We start from the raw sequence: 18,059 nt of genomic DNA, 5'->3' as shown, positions 1-18,059 counted from the left end.
AAAAAATACAAAAAGACAAAAAATTACAAAAAATCACAAAAAAACTCACAGTGGGCAATGGCGGTCTAGCGTATATGCCCGTGTCGCGTTGATTCTCCGAAAATGTGTGCACGCTCAGCGCGGGACGAGTGTGAGCACGTTCTGAACCTGCTAAAATATAAATAACATTAAATAAATAGGATTCTGATATATTTGCATGGATAAATAATTAAAAAACTAATTTCTTTTGTAATATATTTATTATGTTTATAATTAAATAACAAATTTCAAGAAATTGCTAAAGAAACATCTTTTAAAATACATATTATAATAAAAAATAAATAATTAATATATAAATAAAAATAAAAAATAAACATAAATAAAACCTATAAATTATTACTTTTACTATTAAAATACATATTATATATTTAGTAAAAACAAAGTGTTAACAAAAATAAAACTAATTTTATATCTCATGAAAATAGCATATCTTTACCTAGAACACAAGCCTTTAGAATGTCGTTGGGGTAGTCTGAAATTATGTTTATAAAAATTACCGCCAATTTTTTTTGTTATTTCTTGTTGTATTCTATATGTGTTAATAAACTACTTACTACGTACAACGATAAGCGAGCAAACATGTTTATAATTTTTATTATTATTTCTCTGTAAGTGATTCAAATGTAATCTTTTTGAGAAATAAATGTCTTAAACCGTAAAAAAAACTATAGGGTCAAATTGCGAACTATCTTGACAAGGGAAGGTAGGTAATAGGAGAGACATTTTGCGTTGTTGCATTTAATAAAATGGAAAATTCTGATCCTAGCAAATAAGTGCATACAATTAAAAATATATTTACTAGAGTCTATCATTCACTTCAAGAAAAGTTATAGAATATTCAAGTTTAATCCACATATACCAGCAAAACAGTAAGATATCTACCGCGCATCACCACACTTAATAAATTTAGACGAAATTGAACCTTATTCCACATAGAAATAGAGTCTTACCAGCAGATATAGTATGCGGCCTGCCCCCCATTATAGCAGAAGCGGCTCTCTCAAATTGAGCCGTGTCTTTCAAATCTGGCCAAGTTGCTGATGCTGTAAGATAAAATACACATTAAAGAAAGAAAGATCATTTATTTGACTCCACAGTATTAAAAAGGTAAAGATAATGTTGCAAGACACACAAATGAAGTTTAATCATACAGATTATAAGTAATGTAGATACCTATTTATTAAAACAGAAAAGACGAGGGACGGAATCGATAATATATAATATATATACACCACCAAATATGGTAATAAATATGGTAAAACTGTCAATAATTATTATCATAGGAAATTTTAGTTTTTCTTAAAAAATTTCTTCTTTCACATGTATCTACTAGAAATGCAGCTGATTTGAAGGTAAGAAAAAATACTTGCAACATTACAATCTATCTTACTAATTCAAAAAACATGTTATATTATTAAGGGCCGATTTTTCAATCCTTGGATAAAACTTACCCGTCCAATAAAGTATTACACGATAATATTAAAATGTCACGTAAACTGTCAAATACTGGCAATTAGAATACATTTTTAAATGGTTGTTTAATACGCTATTCTACGAATAAGTTTTAACCAAGGATTCAAAAATCAGCCTTAATTATAATATCTAAAGCTTAATAATAAATAAATATAAATCTCACCGGCATTCATAATATCATGAGCGTCATCAGCTTCGTCGCGAGTCTTCGACGGTGTAAGGCATTCGCTGTTCACGCTTTGGTTGTCTGAGCCCTACAAAACAATACATACATAATATAATACTAGCTGTGCCGCGCGGTTTCACTCGCATTGCTCCGCTCCTGTTGGTCTTAGGGTGATGATAAATAGCCTATAACCTTCCTCGATAAATGGGCTAACACCGAAAGAATTTTTCAAATCGGACCAGTAGTTCCTGAGATGAGTGCGTTCAAACAAACAAACTCTTCAGCTTTATAATATTAGTATAGAAGTATAGATAAACTACAAAAATAAACAAATTGGAAAAAAGAACGTGTACACGTGTCAGAAGTGAAACTTCTTTAGCAAGATACAAAAATACTAAAATCATCGCCTTACTTCACGACGTGACGGTATCGCCATGACGCGACCTTAAAATTTTACTCTCAACGCGCCTTAAAAAGTTTCACTTCAAAAAAGCATAGGATAGCCGAAACCCTGCATTAAGTTCTCAATTACATGAAACAAACAAAAAAGCAACAAAAAACAATAAAAAAAGCCAAAAATAACAACAAAAAATTACATTATCTACATAAAGCGAGGGCCGCTGCAACGCGTCTTGAGATCTAAAACCGGAATCAGTACTGCACACACTCGCCAACCGGAATGGGGACTGATAAATGAAAAAATAAACAAAAATAAAAAAAAACTAATACCTAGAAACCAAGGTATTAAAATTACAACACTTTCTAACTCAATGACTATTATAAGCTCAAAAATAAAAACTAAATAGACTCTGAGCATTTAAAAAATATGTACTACTAACGTGCATATAAAAAAATAATTTAAAAAAAACTACAATAAAATGTGGGTAGTTGCACACTAACCTGATTGAGACAATGATGCGAGTCAGTCGGCGCGGGGGTCCCGCCGCCGGAGGACGCGTTTGATATCGGTGTGGAGCAACTTACTGTTGAATCTGGAATATTAAATTCCAAATTTAAAAATTAAATACGTGCCTCGAGCCTACGAGCCTCGTGTTCATTTGTTGAAACTTTAACTTCTACAGGTAACAGGATTGGTCTAAAATGGGTTTTAAATAATATTTTATTTTTATTTTTCTGGCCGGTTGGCTTAGATGGTAGCGAGCCTTCAAAGCTAGAGGTCGTGGGTTCGATTCCCACCCCGGACAAATATGTGTGTGATGAACATTGATGTTGGCTCTGTGTCTAGGTGCTAATTAATTCTATATATTTAAAATTATATAATATGTATGTTCATCATCCATTTGATTTCCATAACACAAGAGAAAAGCTTAATTTTGGATCAGATTGTGCCGTGTGTAAAAACGTCCTGAAATATCCATACTAATATTATAAATGCGAAAGTAACTCTGTCTGTCTGTTACTCAATCACGCCTAAGCTACTGAACCAATTTCCATGAAGTTTGGTATGGAGATATTTTGATACCCGAGAAAGGATATAGGCTACTTTTTATCCGGGAGAATGGCGCAATCCCGGATTTCCCACGGGAACTATGCGGGTTTTTCTTTGACTGCGCGGGCGGAAACCTAGTTTTTAATATACGTCTTGAAGTGTGCATGCGAACATATTCTAATGTATGTATAAGAATTTGTAGCTGTAGATGTATACATACACATAGAAATAGGTAAAGACAAAGTTAAATTTTCTGAAACAGAAACAAAGTATAGAAATACAAATACAGACAGAGATCCCACTAGCAAAATACAAACAAATAAACAACACCAACCATGCCGTTCCGAGTGACTCAAAGAGCATATAGACGTGAGCGATGACTTGCGACTCCCGAGACGGGAGGAGCTCGGCGAGTGCGGTGCAGAGCCGCCCTCCCAACCGCTGTAACTGCACTTTATGTCGCAGATCACCTGGAGATACATAAAATACATATAAATTAAGATATTAATGTTAATTTACCAAAAACATTTGTAAACGTTTTATTATAACATCAACCAAATCAATCGCATCACCAAACTCACCTGCAAGCTGGCCGGCGGCAGGCTTCTCGGCTCTGTCGTGTGTCGAGCCAGTTGTTCTGTACCTTCTTGCAGGTGACCGACCTCTGCTAGCATTGCCACTTCACTCTCCTGAAAATTATTTTAGTGTATAATGAGATAGATTGTAATGGTTGGTCCTAGAATAGCACCTTGCAGCACTCCTGATATAAAATGTTAATTTTAATACATAGGGCAGGTAAATTAATGCCAAACAATTGACATTTAACGCTACTACTACTTAAGTAATATTTAAAAAAAATTAAATAACCACTGGTTTTATAAAATTGTACCGATCTCTATTTTCGGTTTAAGAAAAAAGATTATTTTGAAGTTTGATGAAAACTATAGTTTGACATAGACAAACAATCTGAATTTACAGTAATATTTAGAAACCAACCAACAACGAAACCTAAGTGGTAGGGAAACAAATCCTTAATTCTATTTTATTCAATCAGTATCTACATAATAGGTATATAGTAGATTTCACAATCCACAATTTCCAAGATTTACATTTTGAATTCGTAATATTTACCACAACAGGGTTGAGCAACGAAACGAAGTGACAGAAGCGACTCCTCTCCTCTATAAGTGCTGCCTTCACGGCTTTCTCTTCCATTTCCTCCAATTGTTCTTTGCGCTCTTGTATATCCTATAAAATACACCAAAATTACTAAAAACCAATATTAAACGCATAAGTAATATTTATTTGCAAATATTTCGCTTGAAGAATTATCCTCATTCTTACGATTCGTGTCATCATCTGATTGTAACAAAAGTAGTGTTCTTTTCCATAAATATGATATATTTAATCTTTCTTTGTATCTAAATTGCAAACGTTTTCATCTATTAATTCTACATCGTGTGTACGAAATAATATTATATTCGTTCATAGCTAATCTTTTAAAACGATATCTTCTGACACAATATCTACTCTGCTGTCAATTGCTTGCCTATTGCTGCATTTACCACATAATCCTCTACATCACAAGCTTCCTTTTAAACTATATGTTCTATCACCTCACCTGCAGTATCACCTCCTTTCTATGGTATAGATATATTGTCATCTTCCTCGAATATCGCAGGTAGAACCACACCGCCTTCCTACAGCACTATTATAGAACTCTATCTTCTACCACCTCACCTGTAACGACACATCATTTCGTCTCTTCAAATCAGGCGTCGCTCGCCTAGCCTTCCTCGACTGCCTCTGCGTTTCATGCACCCTGCGTCTGAGTTCTGCACGAGCACGTTTACACTCCCGTGCGTGCTCACGGCTCAGAGCACCGGTGCCGTTGCATCCACGACGCCATTCTTCGGCGCGTTCAGATAGCGGTGTTATTAGGCGCTCCATTAGTGTGCTGGAATTAAAAAAAACTTTATCAGACGCTTCGTTTAAATAATATATTTATTCAACAGCATAGCAGACCTCGAGATTTGAAAATTAACGGAGTGATAAAAATTAAATTGGATCTAATTTTGTAAACATATTATTTAAAAAAATGCTTCACCTAGATATTATTTGTTTTGTTTATTTACATGAATTGATTGTTATATTCCATCAGAACCTACAGACCACACAATATTCACATTACCTAATCGCTTAAAATCATTTTTCTACCATCTCTTTAATTTTAAAAGTCAAGCATTCTAATATAGTAAAGTTATCCTTCCTGGCAATAGAATAAATACATCGACAGCTCATACGCAGTTTTTAGTTTATGCTTTTGAAAACTTACCTTATAAATGTCTTCATCCTGGTTTCTATGGCTCGATGCCTCAAACATACTCGAGTGAGAGCTGTGCCGATCTCCTTTGTCGCACCTGGAACAATCCAAACAAAAAAGATATTAAATTATGATCACTAAAAACACAGTATAGTTTAATTTTTAGTTTAATAGTATTCAAATGCTATTAAACTACAAGCTGAAATATAAACCTTACAAACTGTAGGTATTTTCTTTTTAATGTTCCACACTGTTTTTACATCTATTAGATAATGTTAAAGATTTATACAAAAGTAAGATATTTTTATCCTAATTAAGAGGTGGTCGTAGTGAATATCTCGGAAATTGATTTTGCACTTAAAGAATTTTTAAGAAAATGCAGGTACGGCTTTTAAAACATATTATATGTCCTTAAATTCTAAACCTTTAAAACTTTCGAAAATACATTCAACTGATAATGTTACCTGACAAATGAATCAAAGACAGTATTAAATAACACCAAGGGTCAGGAAAATAAAGGATTTTCCTCCAGACTCACAACCGTATGCCAATACAAACCTTATTTGTTTGATTTAAGGCATATTTTCGTGTGAATGTTTTCATGAACCAATGTCAAAATACTAAATATCACCGTACCTTGATTATCTACACTACACATTAGTGCAATTTATGTTAGTGTTAGGAGACGATTTTATTTTAGAATTTATTACAATTGCTTATATGTGTTTTTATTTCTTATTTATTTTTGGATTTGTTTAAAGTTTTTATTTAGATGAATAAAATGATAATAGCAAAAACACAACTTTTCAGGAGAAATAAAAAACCAATACTTGTCTTTATCTCGCAAAGCAATAGACGTAGAGAGATAAAAATAGCAGTAGCAGTAGCAGGTAGCTAATTTTTTAACCTTTTATTATGTTTCAAAATATTTTTAATAACTTTAAGAGAACTGAAGATAATTAAAATTTAAAAAGTTAGTAGCATTTGACTGAAATGTAAATTTACTAATACACACTTATCATTTTATTCTCGTTTATATTGGACATATGCATTAATGGATAATATCCAATGAACTTTTATTCTGTTTTTTTTTTTAAATAATATTAGAGTAATCAACTATTATTACATAAAAAATGAAGACGATAAAAAGTAATAAAAATCAGTCTTCCTGATCATCATCGTGATCATAATGTACATGGTCATACGTATGGCGCCAAAACATATTTTTACGAGAATAAAATGATAATAGGCGTTCGTCATTATTTCGCCGTTTCTTTCTTTCGAGAATATTATTGTAAAAGTTATTACCACATAAAGAGTGAAGAAACTTTTTCGCTATCATAGTACTATCTTTTTTTTCTAGTACGAATATGTTGTGGGAAAAAGCAGTGAATATTATTGTAATATCTTATAACTTTGTGGATTGCAGGAGAAAAAATACAAAAAAAATTGTATAGATGTATTAGGCTACGTAGGCTTCAAATATCGAAAAACAATAAAACTATGGTAATGGCGATTATCATTTTATTCTCCGGGGACGGCGTTTTGTTTAGAATTTATTAGAGCTATTATGGATATTATTTTCAAATTTTGGTAAATGCAGGTGTTTGATATGTTTAATGTATGTATCTAAGTGTCTATTTTCATATATTCCACATAAAATCGAATTGCCATCGCATGTTTAAACTAATAATGAATATATTTTTTGCAAATCAATAATTTTATTATACTTTTATTATGTTCATAAATTTTTCAATATGTTATGCACTTAAAGCTCATTCTTTTCATATCAATCATGAATACTAAAAACTCGATTATTCAAATCAGGATGTCACCTAAACAAATTAATATAAATATAAACATAGAAAAATATCATAATTTGAACTTTACGATATGTTACATTTAAATAAATTTAATTTAGAAAAACAATAAATAACACACACATTATAAACAAATGATTTCGAATATGAAAAATAGGTCTGACGTAATCATTATGTTTAAAAACAAATCAAATTAAAATACGTCAAACCCCCTAAAAAACTTCTGCGCATTGTTTACATAATAAAATGTCATACTACTCCTATTTTTACCCTATAATCATCTGCTAACTTAATATAAACCTTTCACCATATACATAGAGCCTAATTTACAATGCATCAAAACTACAGATTCGACGACATAATAGAGCATGTTTTTAGTTTATTTTTTCCACTTTTTTTCTAACCAATGTATGAAAATAAAACGTGACGTCGCTTGAAACAGTCCGTTGACTCAGATAGTACCTATTAAAAAATAAAAACCAGTAACGTATTTTTATTTTCTCCTTAAAACTAACTTATTAACATAAAATGCATACATATGGCTATAAAATAGCAATAAATTTTTTTTTAATTAATATTAAAAAAGCCTCTCGTAATTAAATTTAATTAAATCGTTCTTTGAAACGGTATTATTAGATTCCCATAAGAATGATCCAATCCTTTTGAAAAAGACTTCGTACAGTTTTGTCTTTAAAAAAATTCCTATCTTTTTTTATTAGTAGGCAGTGGCAGATCACTACCAGATCTATGTATATTATAGTAGGTACCTATAATAGTACTGATAAAAACAAATTGAACGATTGCATATAGAGCTATCATGCTATGGTACTTAAACATTTATATCAAACGAGGCACATCCGTTCGTAATGTAATTTAACTTCTATTATTATCATCTCATACTGACAGAAGGTACGTTACATGTTTATTTTTATTTATTTTTTATGCCACTACAAAGTGGTCTACCCGTGACCATGCTCGCTAAAAAATGTTCAAAACGTCGGAATAAACAATATCATACATAAAACGCATTTATATTCTAAAAATAATCTATACTAATATTATAAAGCTGAAGAGTTTGTTTGTTTGTTTGTTTGAACGCGCTAATTTCCCGGTCTAACAACTGGTCCGATTTGAAAAATTCTTTCGGTGTTAGATAGCTCATTCATCGAGGAAGGCTATAAGGCCTTCCTCGATAAATAAGCTATCTCATCACGCTACGAGTCGTAGCCTACGACCAACAGAGTGGAGCCACGCGGGTGAAACCGCGGAGCGCAGCTAGTATTCGTATATAATCAAACTAATAAATACTTATAGTAGATAACATATTTGGTCTATTTTGTCTAAATAAAATAAAGACGAAGCGATTTAAGGATATAGGATATAGTGATAAGGCTAGAATTAAGCCATAAGTAGGTATGTATGGTTTGGCGTATGCCGTAAATAAATGATAATCAAACAAAAACATTTAAAAATAAAGTAATATAATAATGCATCTACATAATGATATCAATTGCTAAACTATAAAGTGCTATGAAGCACTAACACAATTCTAACAAATTTTCTCCACAATGTTTTATTCCTTCAAGACTTTTATAACCGCTTTAAAACCCCGCAATGATCAGGTTTAAAACCCGTTACTGTCTTGAAGTCTGAATACATAAATCTAGTGTAAAATCCAAAACAGGAAAATTCACTATTACCTATATCTCTTGATAATAATATTAACATTAAGAATGAAAGGTTAATGAATGAAAAATATACACAATAACAGTTCTTTCGGCTTTAACAAATTTTAATTAAAAGAATATCCTGCGTACGAACCTTTAAGTATATTTTATTGTACTACGTAACTTCGTACTTCATACATATTTTTGGCTTTTATCATAGGTATATAAAAAATTATATCAACTTTAAGTAATACACAATCATAGGAACAACTTACTGTTACTGTGTATCATTACTATTGAATTATTCTGTGATTGTGTGTGTTACCATTATAAGTTTATTATATAATTACATCTACTTATATAAATCCTCAATATTTAAAAAAAATACGTGTGGCACTCGGGGACTGCCGCGGTAAAGCTATTGCATAGCATGCCTTCAAGCCACACCTCCGTGCCTATCGGAGTGGGGAGCGTGAGGTTTTTCGTTATGCAATTTCTGGATTCGGTCCCCGCGCTCAAGGCCCGCGATAGAAACTATGCAATAGCTTAATAAAATAAAATAAATATTTGTTTAAAAGTATTAAATAATGAATCCATTTCACTAGGTAATAGATAGCGGTCCCACATCACTTTAGCCATATACATATTTTTACATTAGACTATATAATATTGTTACATTTTGGTTGATGATATAATCGCCTCCAGCCAGTCTGCTTGATCTCATTTGTCGCGAAAAACATTCGCTGGAACACCTGTCCGTTATACATGATTAAGGCTACTCACAAACTAGGCGATAAAACGCTCTAATAGAGAGAAAACACATGCAGAAATGTTAAACAATCTAAATAAAAACGTGCTTTAAAAAGATAATTTCATAAAATTATTGTATTATACGAATTGTCCGTGTGAAATGGGTCAAAATCGATCCTTTAGACTGGTATTTATCGAACGAACCAACGAAATTATGTATCGAACCTACTGATTACATGCAAACATACAGATTATATTATAAAATCTCATTATGCACTTATGTACCAAAGCCTCCCTTATTCCAGATTTTTAAATCTTTTTTTTCAATCATCAATCAATGAAAAATTATTTGTTGTGCACCACAGAGACAAGTACAGATAGGAATACACAATTTTTTTATAATAATTTTTAATACAGCGATCTTTTCCCTGTCCTGAAGCTGTATCCTCAGGAAAGTTTATTATCCCGATTCCCGAGAGACGATATCCTCGTCTGTACAACGCCTAAATAAAACAAAATACGCCTAAATAAAACAAAATGAATTAATTGACATTTATATAACAACTGGTCCATGATAAGCTCATATAGGTCATAAATTATTATCTTCCGCTGACCGATCTGCTTTTTTGCAGAGGTTTTTGCGAACTTTTTACCTATTCTCATATGTAAACAAACATCATCGACGTATTTAATATTACGCCTTACTATTATAATACCTCCGAATTGTAATGCCTTACTAGTAACTGTTATATTTTTTTATCTCCTAGTTTTTTATTATTATTTTTAGTAACTTTTACCTTAGCACAATTTCTATGAAAACAGCCTTAAATTGACAGAACTACACGAATTTTTAATAGGTCCACTCAAAAGGCCTGCTTTCAAATAGAATCAGAATCATCAAAATCGATTCACCCAATTGAAAGTTCTGAGGTGACAAACCTAAAAACATTCTTGTGAACTTCTTCCTTGTATTGAAATCAGTTGAAAACCAAATAAAGCAACTCTACAATCCTATCCAATTATTGATTTCTTCCACCTCTATATCTATTAAGATTAACATTATCTATAACATACATCTTAATATATATAAATCTCGTGTCACAATGTTTGTCCTCAATGGACTCCTAAATCACTAAACCGATTATAATAAAATTCGCACACCATGTGCAGTTCGATCCAACTTGAGAGATAGGATAGTTTAAACACGTAGGTACCACGGGCGAAGCCGGGGCGGACCACTAGTACCTATATATTTATGTATATATAGCTTTATGGCTACCTGTAACTTCTAGCTTAGTTACAATTGAAAGCTAGATATCTAGATTACAAAGTAATATTAAGATTTTACAAGTGCTGTGTAACAAATTACACCATTCAACTATAAAAAGGCTAATTAATACCCAACGTTCGATTTAATAAAAATGAAATGTAAAGAGAACCGACAATTAACAACGTTTTAACCTGTATCTACTAAACTATTAAATTTATTAGTATAAAACTTGTGTTTAGGTATTTGAAGCAATGTCGATTTATTCCAAACATAATTTACCCATACCCAAACATGTAACCTTATCTTATCGTTTAAGGGCTGATTTTTCAATCCTTGGTTAAAACTTATTCATCGAATAACGTATTAAACTACCATTTCGAAAATGTATTCTAATTGTCCGTATATGACAGTTTACAGGTGACATGTTAAAATGTTCGCGTAATACTTTATTGGACGGATAAATTTTAACCAAGGATTGAAAAATCGGCCCTCAATAAATAAATGTAAGTGCCAGTAATATCGAGCCATATGAACTACTCCAATAATACAAAAATACAAGCTTTTGTCCACAGCTTCGCTCGCGTTCGAATTGTACATCAAAACTATTCTCAAATCCAGCTGAAGTGACACAATACACTTTCTTTAAAATCGGTCCAATCGTTTGGGAAGAGTTCAGTGACAAATACACGCAGATAGATAATAATATATGCCGTTACATATTTTGTAAAATTAAATTGTATTACTGACATGATTTAAAAGAGCAACTATGGAGTTTCTTGCCGGTTCTTCTCCATAGATACTGCTTTCCGAATCGGTGGTAAATGTTAAAAATATGTAATGACGATTCAAAAGTGCTTCTAGAAGAAATCTAATTGAATAAATAAATGTTTGAGTTTAGAGATACCTACCGCCTTTCCCAAGTCGGTTAAGGCTCCAGCCAGTCCACTGGCATCAATACATGACTCACAAACAGGACAAGAGTTTAATATAATCACAAATTGACAATGACCATGATATAAAAACGATCAAGTGTGATGATAGCGAATTCAGTGTTACAACAACTTTCGTATAACTTACACGCATTTTTAGATAATAATTTAATTAAATAATTAATTTATTGTATTTAAACATGAATAGTATAATATTTTGTGTGCTGGCTGCGTGCTTTTATAATGTTTTTGCGGGTGAGTGACCTTTTTCTAATGTTTTTAGTTGTTTCGTTGTTATATAGTAAACTGTTTAGTTTATCTTTATTATAAAATAAAATAGATACAATAATTAAAGAAAATCAATTATTTCAAATTTTACTAATTTTGTTAAGATTTTATTGAGAATTTAAATGATAATTAATATTAATTAATTTAAGAAACATCATTCAAACTTATGTTTGAAAAATAATAAAAACATAATTACATATTTTAATGAAGAGCTTAACAATAATTAAGAACTAAACTTCCAAGATATGTTAAATTATAAATAATATAGGCTAAGTTTTATTTTATATAAAACAAATGATGTATTATTTGATATGAAATCATTATTATTAAAAAAATAATTTAATATACATATACTAATAAAATCAACATACAGACAGACAAGCATCAATCTCATATTATTAGACCAGTGGTATTTACATCAAATGTCAGTATTTTCATAACACATTATGCATATGCCTTATTAATTCTGGACAAAAGATTTGATTAAAAAAAATTAACATTAATAAAATATTACAATGAACGAATTTTGAAAATGGTCGCAATCTTATTGATACGAAACTTAGTAACTCTGCATTCAAATAGATGGACATGACACCAGTGATCTACACTAATATTATAAAGAGGAAAACTTTGTTTGTTTGTTTGTTTGATTGATTGTAATGAATAGGCTCATTAACTACTCGACCGATTTTAAAAATTCTTTTACCACTCGAAAGCTACATTATCCACGAGTAATATAGGCTATATATTATTATCACGCCAAGACCAACAGGAGCGGAGCCACGCGGGTGAAACCGCGCGGCACAGCTAGTAAAATATAAGAGAGTTAATTTTTCAAAGAAATTAAGAAAACCAAGAAATTAAGAAGAAAACATTAATCGAAATAACCTCTTCCTTTTTCTAGAAATCGGTTTAAAAAATAAAAAAAATATTTTGTGAATGCCGTTTTCGAGTCAAGTTCAAAGTCAGTTCAAGCAAAAAATGTCCTCCATGTTACATTATAATAATAATATCGATATTATACATTTGTGATTTATTACCCTCAACTTTAAAATTCAGATTTATTAATCTACTATTATGCCTAGGCATTCTGGTTTTCATTGAGAAAGGTCAAAACTTTTAATGAAGAATATCAAACAAGTTCATTTTTTTCATAATTTCCATGAAAAAGTATTTTGAATACGCGCCATTCATATTTATTTTTATATTTATTTAATAGAACTAACTTTAGCTTGCCCCTTTATGCCTTGAACCATATTCGAAAAAAAAAAAACATTCAATTTAAGCATTTTAGAGAAACGAGCGGACGAATAAAAATAAAAATTTGACATGTTATATCAAAAATTCGCCAAGAGATTGTTTCAATTAACGAAAAGGAATTATTCATTCGAATTGAAAATAATTTACTTCTTCTTCGATACCTATCAAGTTCACTTATACGGAAAAGGTATGCCATGAATAGAAACGTAAAAATAATAAAATCTACTAAAACATTGTACAAACCAGTCACACAGCATCATCCACATATGAATATTATTACCTTCATTCATAATATTAACGATAATTTTATTAATATACCACTTTAACTGCTTCTCATGGCATGGCCATCGATATTTAAGAGGCAATTGTAGCTTATGCATAATCAATACATAATATATTATACTTTATTATGTATGCTTATGGTTGCATAGATAAGAAATAAGGAAAAATAATTGAAAATCATAGTATGAAGACAAAATCAGATCTCGATTGTAGCAGAATGCTCGAATTTGTTGTGAAGGAAAAAATTCTAAATTTTTATAGGAATTTATCACAACGCCATCTAGTTGCTAAAAACGTAAAATCGGATATATCGTACCTAGATAACCAAAAATTTTTTTTATTATATGGCTCTGAAATGAGACAAATCACACGAAAAAGTATCAGACTTTTACTAATTTTATACTTTTCTACTTTTATTTCTTAAGTAGTGATGCAACGAATACGAATACGAATATTCGTATTCGCCGAATAGTAGACATTTACCGAATATTCGTATTCGGCGAATATACGAATTTTTAAAAACGAATATTTTTTTACGCAACTGTATTTACTACAAATTTAAAAATCGCGCGAAAAAATATGACGTGTGCAGAGACTGCTGATCCACTGGCCTTTTGGCGAGAAGATGTCCAATTTCCAAGTCAGAAAAAACTCGCCCAACAATATTTTTCACTGAAGCCATGTACAGTCGCTTCGGATAGACTTTTTTCAACGCCTGAAAACATCCAGACTGAAAAAAAAATAGCCTAAAACCAGAAAATCTACGAATTTTATGTTTTTTAAATAAAAATTTGCCTATTGTAAATTTTAATTATTAGAAGAGTAAACATTCATTAAATAAATAAGTCTTTTATTACCAAGGCTAGATATTCGTATTCGTATTCGTATTCGCCGAATAGTAGGTTTGATATTCGTATTCGTATTCGTAAAAGTAGTATTCGTTGCATCACTATTCTTAAGCTTCACACTTCACAATTACACACACACACTAATTTAAACAAACGTACACACTTTCAAATGTATATTTCTCTTATTTTTATTTAATGGCAACTCCCGGTCTCACGAATTCAAACAAATATCATATAATAAAATCTCAACATTAAAAAAATCTATTTTCGTTCCAGATGTCTGCAAACCGACCGAGAGGATACCAGACCCAAAATCCAGCTGTTGCGGTCTTCACTTGGCCACAGCGCATATAAAAGACAGTAAGTAAAATTTCATCATAAAGGTTTTTAATGCTGCTCTTTAAGTATTGCACTTATTTCATTAGTTGGTTTAAAAAATCGTTGAAAATTAACGGGAAATATCGTAAAAATAAAGTTCTCCAAGTCATATAGTAGTAAATATACTGATTCATCAAGATTAAATGAAGACTTTCATTGCAGACTAGCTTTTATATCCATGAAAAAACGAATGAAACATTTCAGTTAAAATATACAAATAAATCGACTTCTGGGTTCATTAACATATAACCCAAAACCATCAAAACAATAAATATTGATAAAGTTCTTCCTAACAACACAAAACTTCCAGAGGGTGACGCAGCACTAAACCAATACCCATGGCTGGCGCTCATAGAAGACTCCAAAGGCAGAATAACATGCACCGGAGCTCTCATCACGTCGAGATATGTACTGACAGCCGCTCAGTGTGGGATACAGGGAGAACCGTAAGTTGATAATTCTTTGACACTTAAGGGGTAAGATTAAAAGTACCGTAATATACTTTGAGACTGGGGTAGTAGCAAGATGAAAAGAACCGTATGTGTATGTGTATTTAGGGTCTAAATTATGTTTTTATATTCCAGCCAATCTCGAACAATATTAATACTAGTGTAGTAGTGATATCGAATAAAACAATTAAGAGCAGACGCCATTCCAATGCTGCAAACGCTTTTCGAACCCGTTGTACCAAATTGTTATGTACACATGAATTCACAAATGTGATTGTATCTAATGCTCAAAATAACCATAACGTAGCGATAAAAGGTTGTACTTGTGCTACTATATTTGCTATAAATTCAAAATCTTGATAGATAAAATATCTTGGCCACATCTACTATCAACAAATTAAAAGCATACAGAATCCAATCTTTCTTGCCAAATCAGTATTGAATTAATTTTAACTACTACTATCAACACATACGATCTATATATAGAAAGATCTCAACAAATCCAGCCTTCAGTAACTAAAGGAGAAGATTTTTCTTCTCTTCTGGGCTTGGATTGTTCCAGCCCAATAAATTTATATATCATAATTCTTAACCCAGTACTAACTGATCATAATCTACAGAATAAGCGTCCGCCTCGGTGAATACAACAAAACGAACACCGAACTGGACTGCCTGATGGTGAACGGCGCTAAGAAGTGCGCAGACCGAGTCATCACCATACCGATAGAGTCGATGAAACCCCACCCCGAGTTCACGAGACAGAATCTGCGAGTAAACGACATCGCTTTGATTAGGTTGAGGAAAGCAGTTCCTTATACCGGTAAGTTGTAAAAGAAATTCATTAGTGTAAACTGTACAAGATATATTTAGAAATAGAAGTAGGGACAGCGACCTGTTTGGTCAATTTGATCAGACATGGAACGAATAGAAGTATTTACATTATTTCCATCATATTTATCTTTCCACAAAACCTTGCACTCGTATTACTTAAAAAAAATAGCAAAAAAACTCAACTAAATCGCGCAAGCACTATAAAGTTACGGAACTTTCCGCACCACCAACACCACATCTAAACTTTAGCATTGATTTTACTACAACCAACCTATTACCAAATTTACAGAATACATCCGACCAATCTGCCTGCCCAGCATCGACATGAACCTCTCCACGCTCAAGAACCTCAACTTCATCATCGCTGGATGGGGCAGCAAACCTTCGAGCCTACAGGAAGATGACGTCGTCAAACACTTCGTGGAAGTCCCTTATGTGCCATTAGAGGTACTTTTTTGAAATTATACTTTTTTTGGCGCGATGGAGATAAATGATGAGAGTGAATTTTTACGATGCGCGCGCACACCGACACCTAAATTTAACAGCATGAAGTTAGTTCTGGGTGGTATGAAAATTGATAACTATATGTTCAAGTTGTATATTCTAGTATTTTTTCCATACGCCAAAGAAGTATAACTTATAACGCGTGTAACGGTGTACACACACTCTTTTATTTTTTCTTGATTTCTTTAATATGGGTAGTTGCTGTCTGTCGTCGTCCTTTTATTTTCCATTAAACAATTACAGGTTTGGAATATAATACTTAACTATACAAGTTTCTTCCCAGTATTATATTATAGTTTTTCGTACTCATTTGTTGGGAATTGTATTTATTCAGAACTTTTAACCCTAATCAATTGAGAGTATTATGACTCTGATAAGTGTTATTCAAATCAATGAATTAATTTGCATTTATTGAGAACTGATGAACAATTATAATATGGTCTATCATTACAATAATCATTACGATAAAACGTTGCATAACATTAGATACAATTCCGCATCTGAGAAACATTAAATGAATTAATGCAAATATGACGTACATTTAATGGTGGAGCAAAAAAAAAATACGATTAAATCATAAGAGATAACTTTTAAAAAACTTGCTTAGCAGTATTTTTGTAGATAAAAAGTAGATTCATGTTTATTCTATTATGATATTATTTCTCTTAACAAACGAATAAATTAGACGACCCAGATAACTACCACCAAAGAAAATATAAAAAATAGCAGCAAATTAAATCCTCTCTACCTTCCAATGTTTCATTTTATACCAAGAACAGCTTATAAACTTAGCGAATATTATACCAAGAAACGCACTACCCAACATTTAACCTTCTTCCATACAAACTAACCACCTTGGATTCAATATTTAAGTTTTATAGCATTCACCTAACCACCTTTCTTTCCCAGCAATGCAAAGCCGCCTACGAGAAGTACAACCCTGGCCACTTCGCGATCAGCGACTACCAGATATGCGCGGGCGGCGTCCAGGACCGCGACTCGTGCCGCGGTGACGGCGGCGGGCCCCTCATGTACGAACTGGAGGGAAGACATACCGCTGTAGGCATCGTCAGCTTTGGCCCTAAACAGTGTGGAACAGATGGCATCCCTAGCGTATACACTAACGTTTATAAGTACATGCCTTGGATAAAGAGTACCATCCGACCGTATTAAATAAGCTCGCCTGTATCTAGTTTTAAGTTAGGTTAAGCATATTTTTTAATAAAGCACTGATATGATTTCTTTTTGTTTTGTGTTTTGTCATTAATAAAATTATAATTATTTCCCACTGTCTCTTGTTTAAAAGTAACTTCATGTTGGTTCTTTGGTTGG

General features: G+C 32.0%; 2 protein-coding genes across 5 annotated transcripts in view; one reads left to right on the top strand and one right to left on the bottom strand.

The window, feature by feature from the left end:
* The window catches only part of LOC123703079 (protein MTSS 2-like), a 144,953-nt gene that overhangs the window by 16,125 nt on the left and 110,769 nt on the right, over positions 1-18,059 (bottom strand). For 2 of the 4 annotated variants that reach the window (XM_045650957.1, XM_045650960.1), the window contains exons 4-13: positions 5,464-5,548; positions 4,869-5,085; positions 4,260-4,376; positions 3,710-3,817; positions 3,463-3,598; positions 2,579-2,670; positions 2,275-2,364; positions 1,676-1,766; positions 990-1,082; positions 50-150 (exon numbers count right to left, since the gene is read on the bottom strand). In XM_045650957.1, coding sequence (XP_045506913.1) covers positions 50-150; positions 990-1,082; positions 1,676-1,766; positions 2,275-2,364; positions 2,579-2,670; positions 3,463-3,598; positions 3,710-3,817; positions 4,260-4,376; positions 4,869-5,085; positions 5,464-5,548 — 1,130 coding nt within the window. The remainder of the gene's footprint in view (positions 1-49; positions 151-989; positions 1,083-1,675; positions 1,767-2,274; positions 2,365-2,578; positions 2,671-3,462; positions 3,599-3,709; positions 3,818-4,259; positions 4,377-4,868; positions 5,086-5,463; positions 5,549-18,059) is intronic. The other 2 variants (XM_045650958.1, XM_045650959.1) reach the window with 2 other exon arrangements.
* LOC123703083 (phenoloxidase-activating enzyme-like) lies at positions 12,004-17,967 on the top strand. The gene is made up of 6 exons (XM_045650966.1): positions 12,004-12,142; positions 14,842-14,925; positions 15,254-15,389; positions 16,013-16,212; positions 16,513-16,670; positions 17,637-17,967. Exons 1-6 carry the CDS (start codon positions 12,088-12,090, stop codon positions 17,898-17,900), a joined length of 897 nt encoding a protein of 298 aa, XP_045506922.1. The 5' UTR covers positions 12,004-12,087; the 3' UTR covers positions 17,901-17,967.

This window comes from Colias croceus, chromosome 25 (assembly GCF_905220415.1).
Source record: "Colias croceus chromosome 25, ilColCroc2.1".
In the NCBI taxonomy this organism is placed as follows: Eukaryota; Metazoa; Arthropoda; class Insecta; order Lepidoptera; family Pieridae; genus Colias; species Colias croceus.
The sequence above is the reverse complement of the archived record's forward strand: the minus strand, read 5'-3'. Positions and strand labels throughout refer to the sequence as shown.

Excerpts from the sequence above, each read along its gene's own strand:
- LOC123703083 (XM_045650966.1), top strand. The coding sequence starts at position 12,088 with ATGAATAGTATAATATTTTGTGTGCTGGCTGCGTGCTTTTATAATGTT. Across the intron at positions 14,926-15,253 it reads CACAGCGCATATAAAAGACA|AGGGTGACGCAGCACTAAAC; the intron begins GTAAGTAAAATT and ends CAAAACTTCCAG. Across the intron at positions 15,390-16,012 it reads TGTGGGATACAGGGAGAACC|AATAAGCGTCCGCCTCGGTG; the intron begins GTAAGTTGATAA and ends CATAATCTACAG.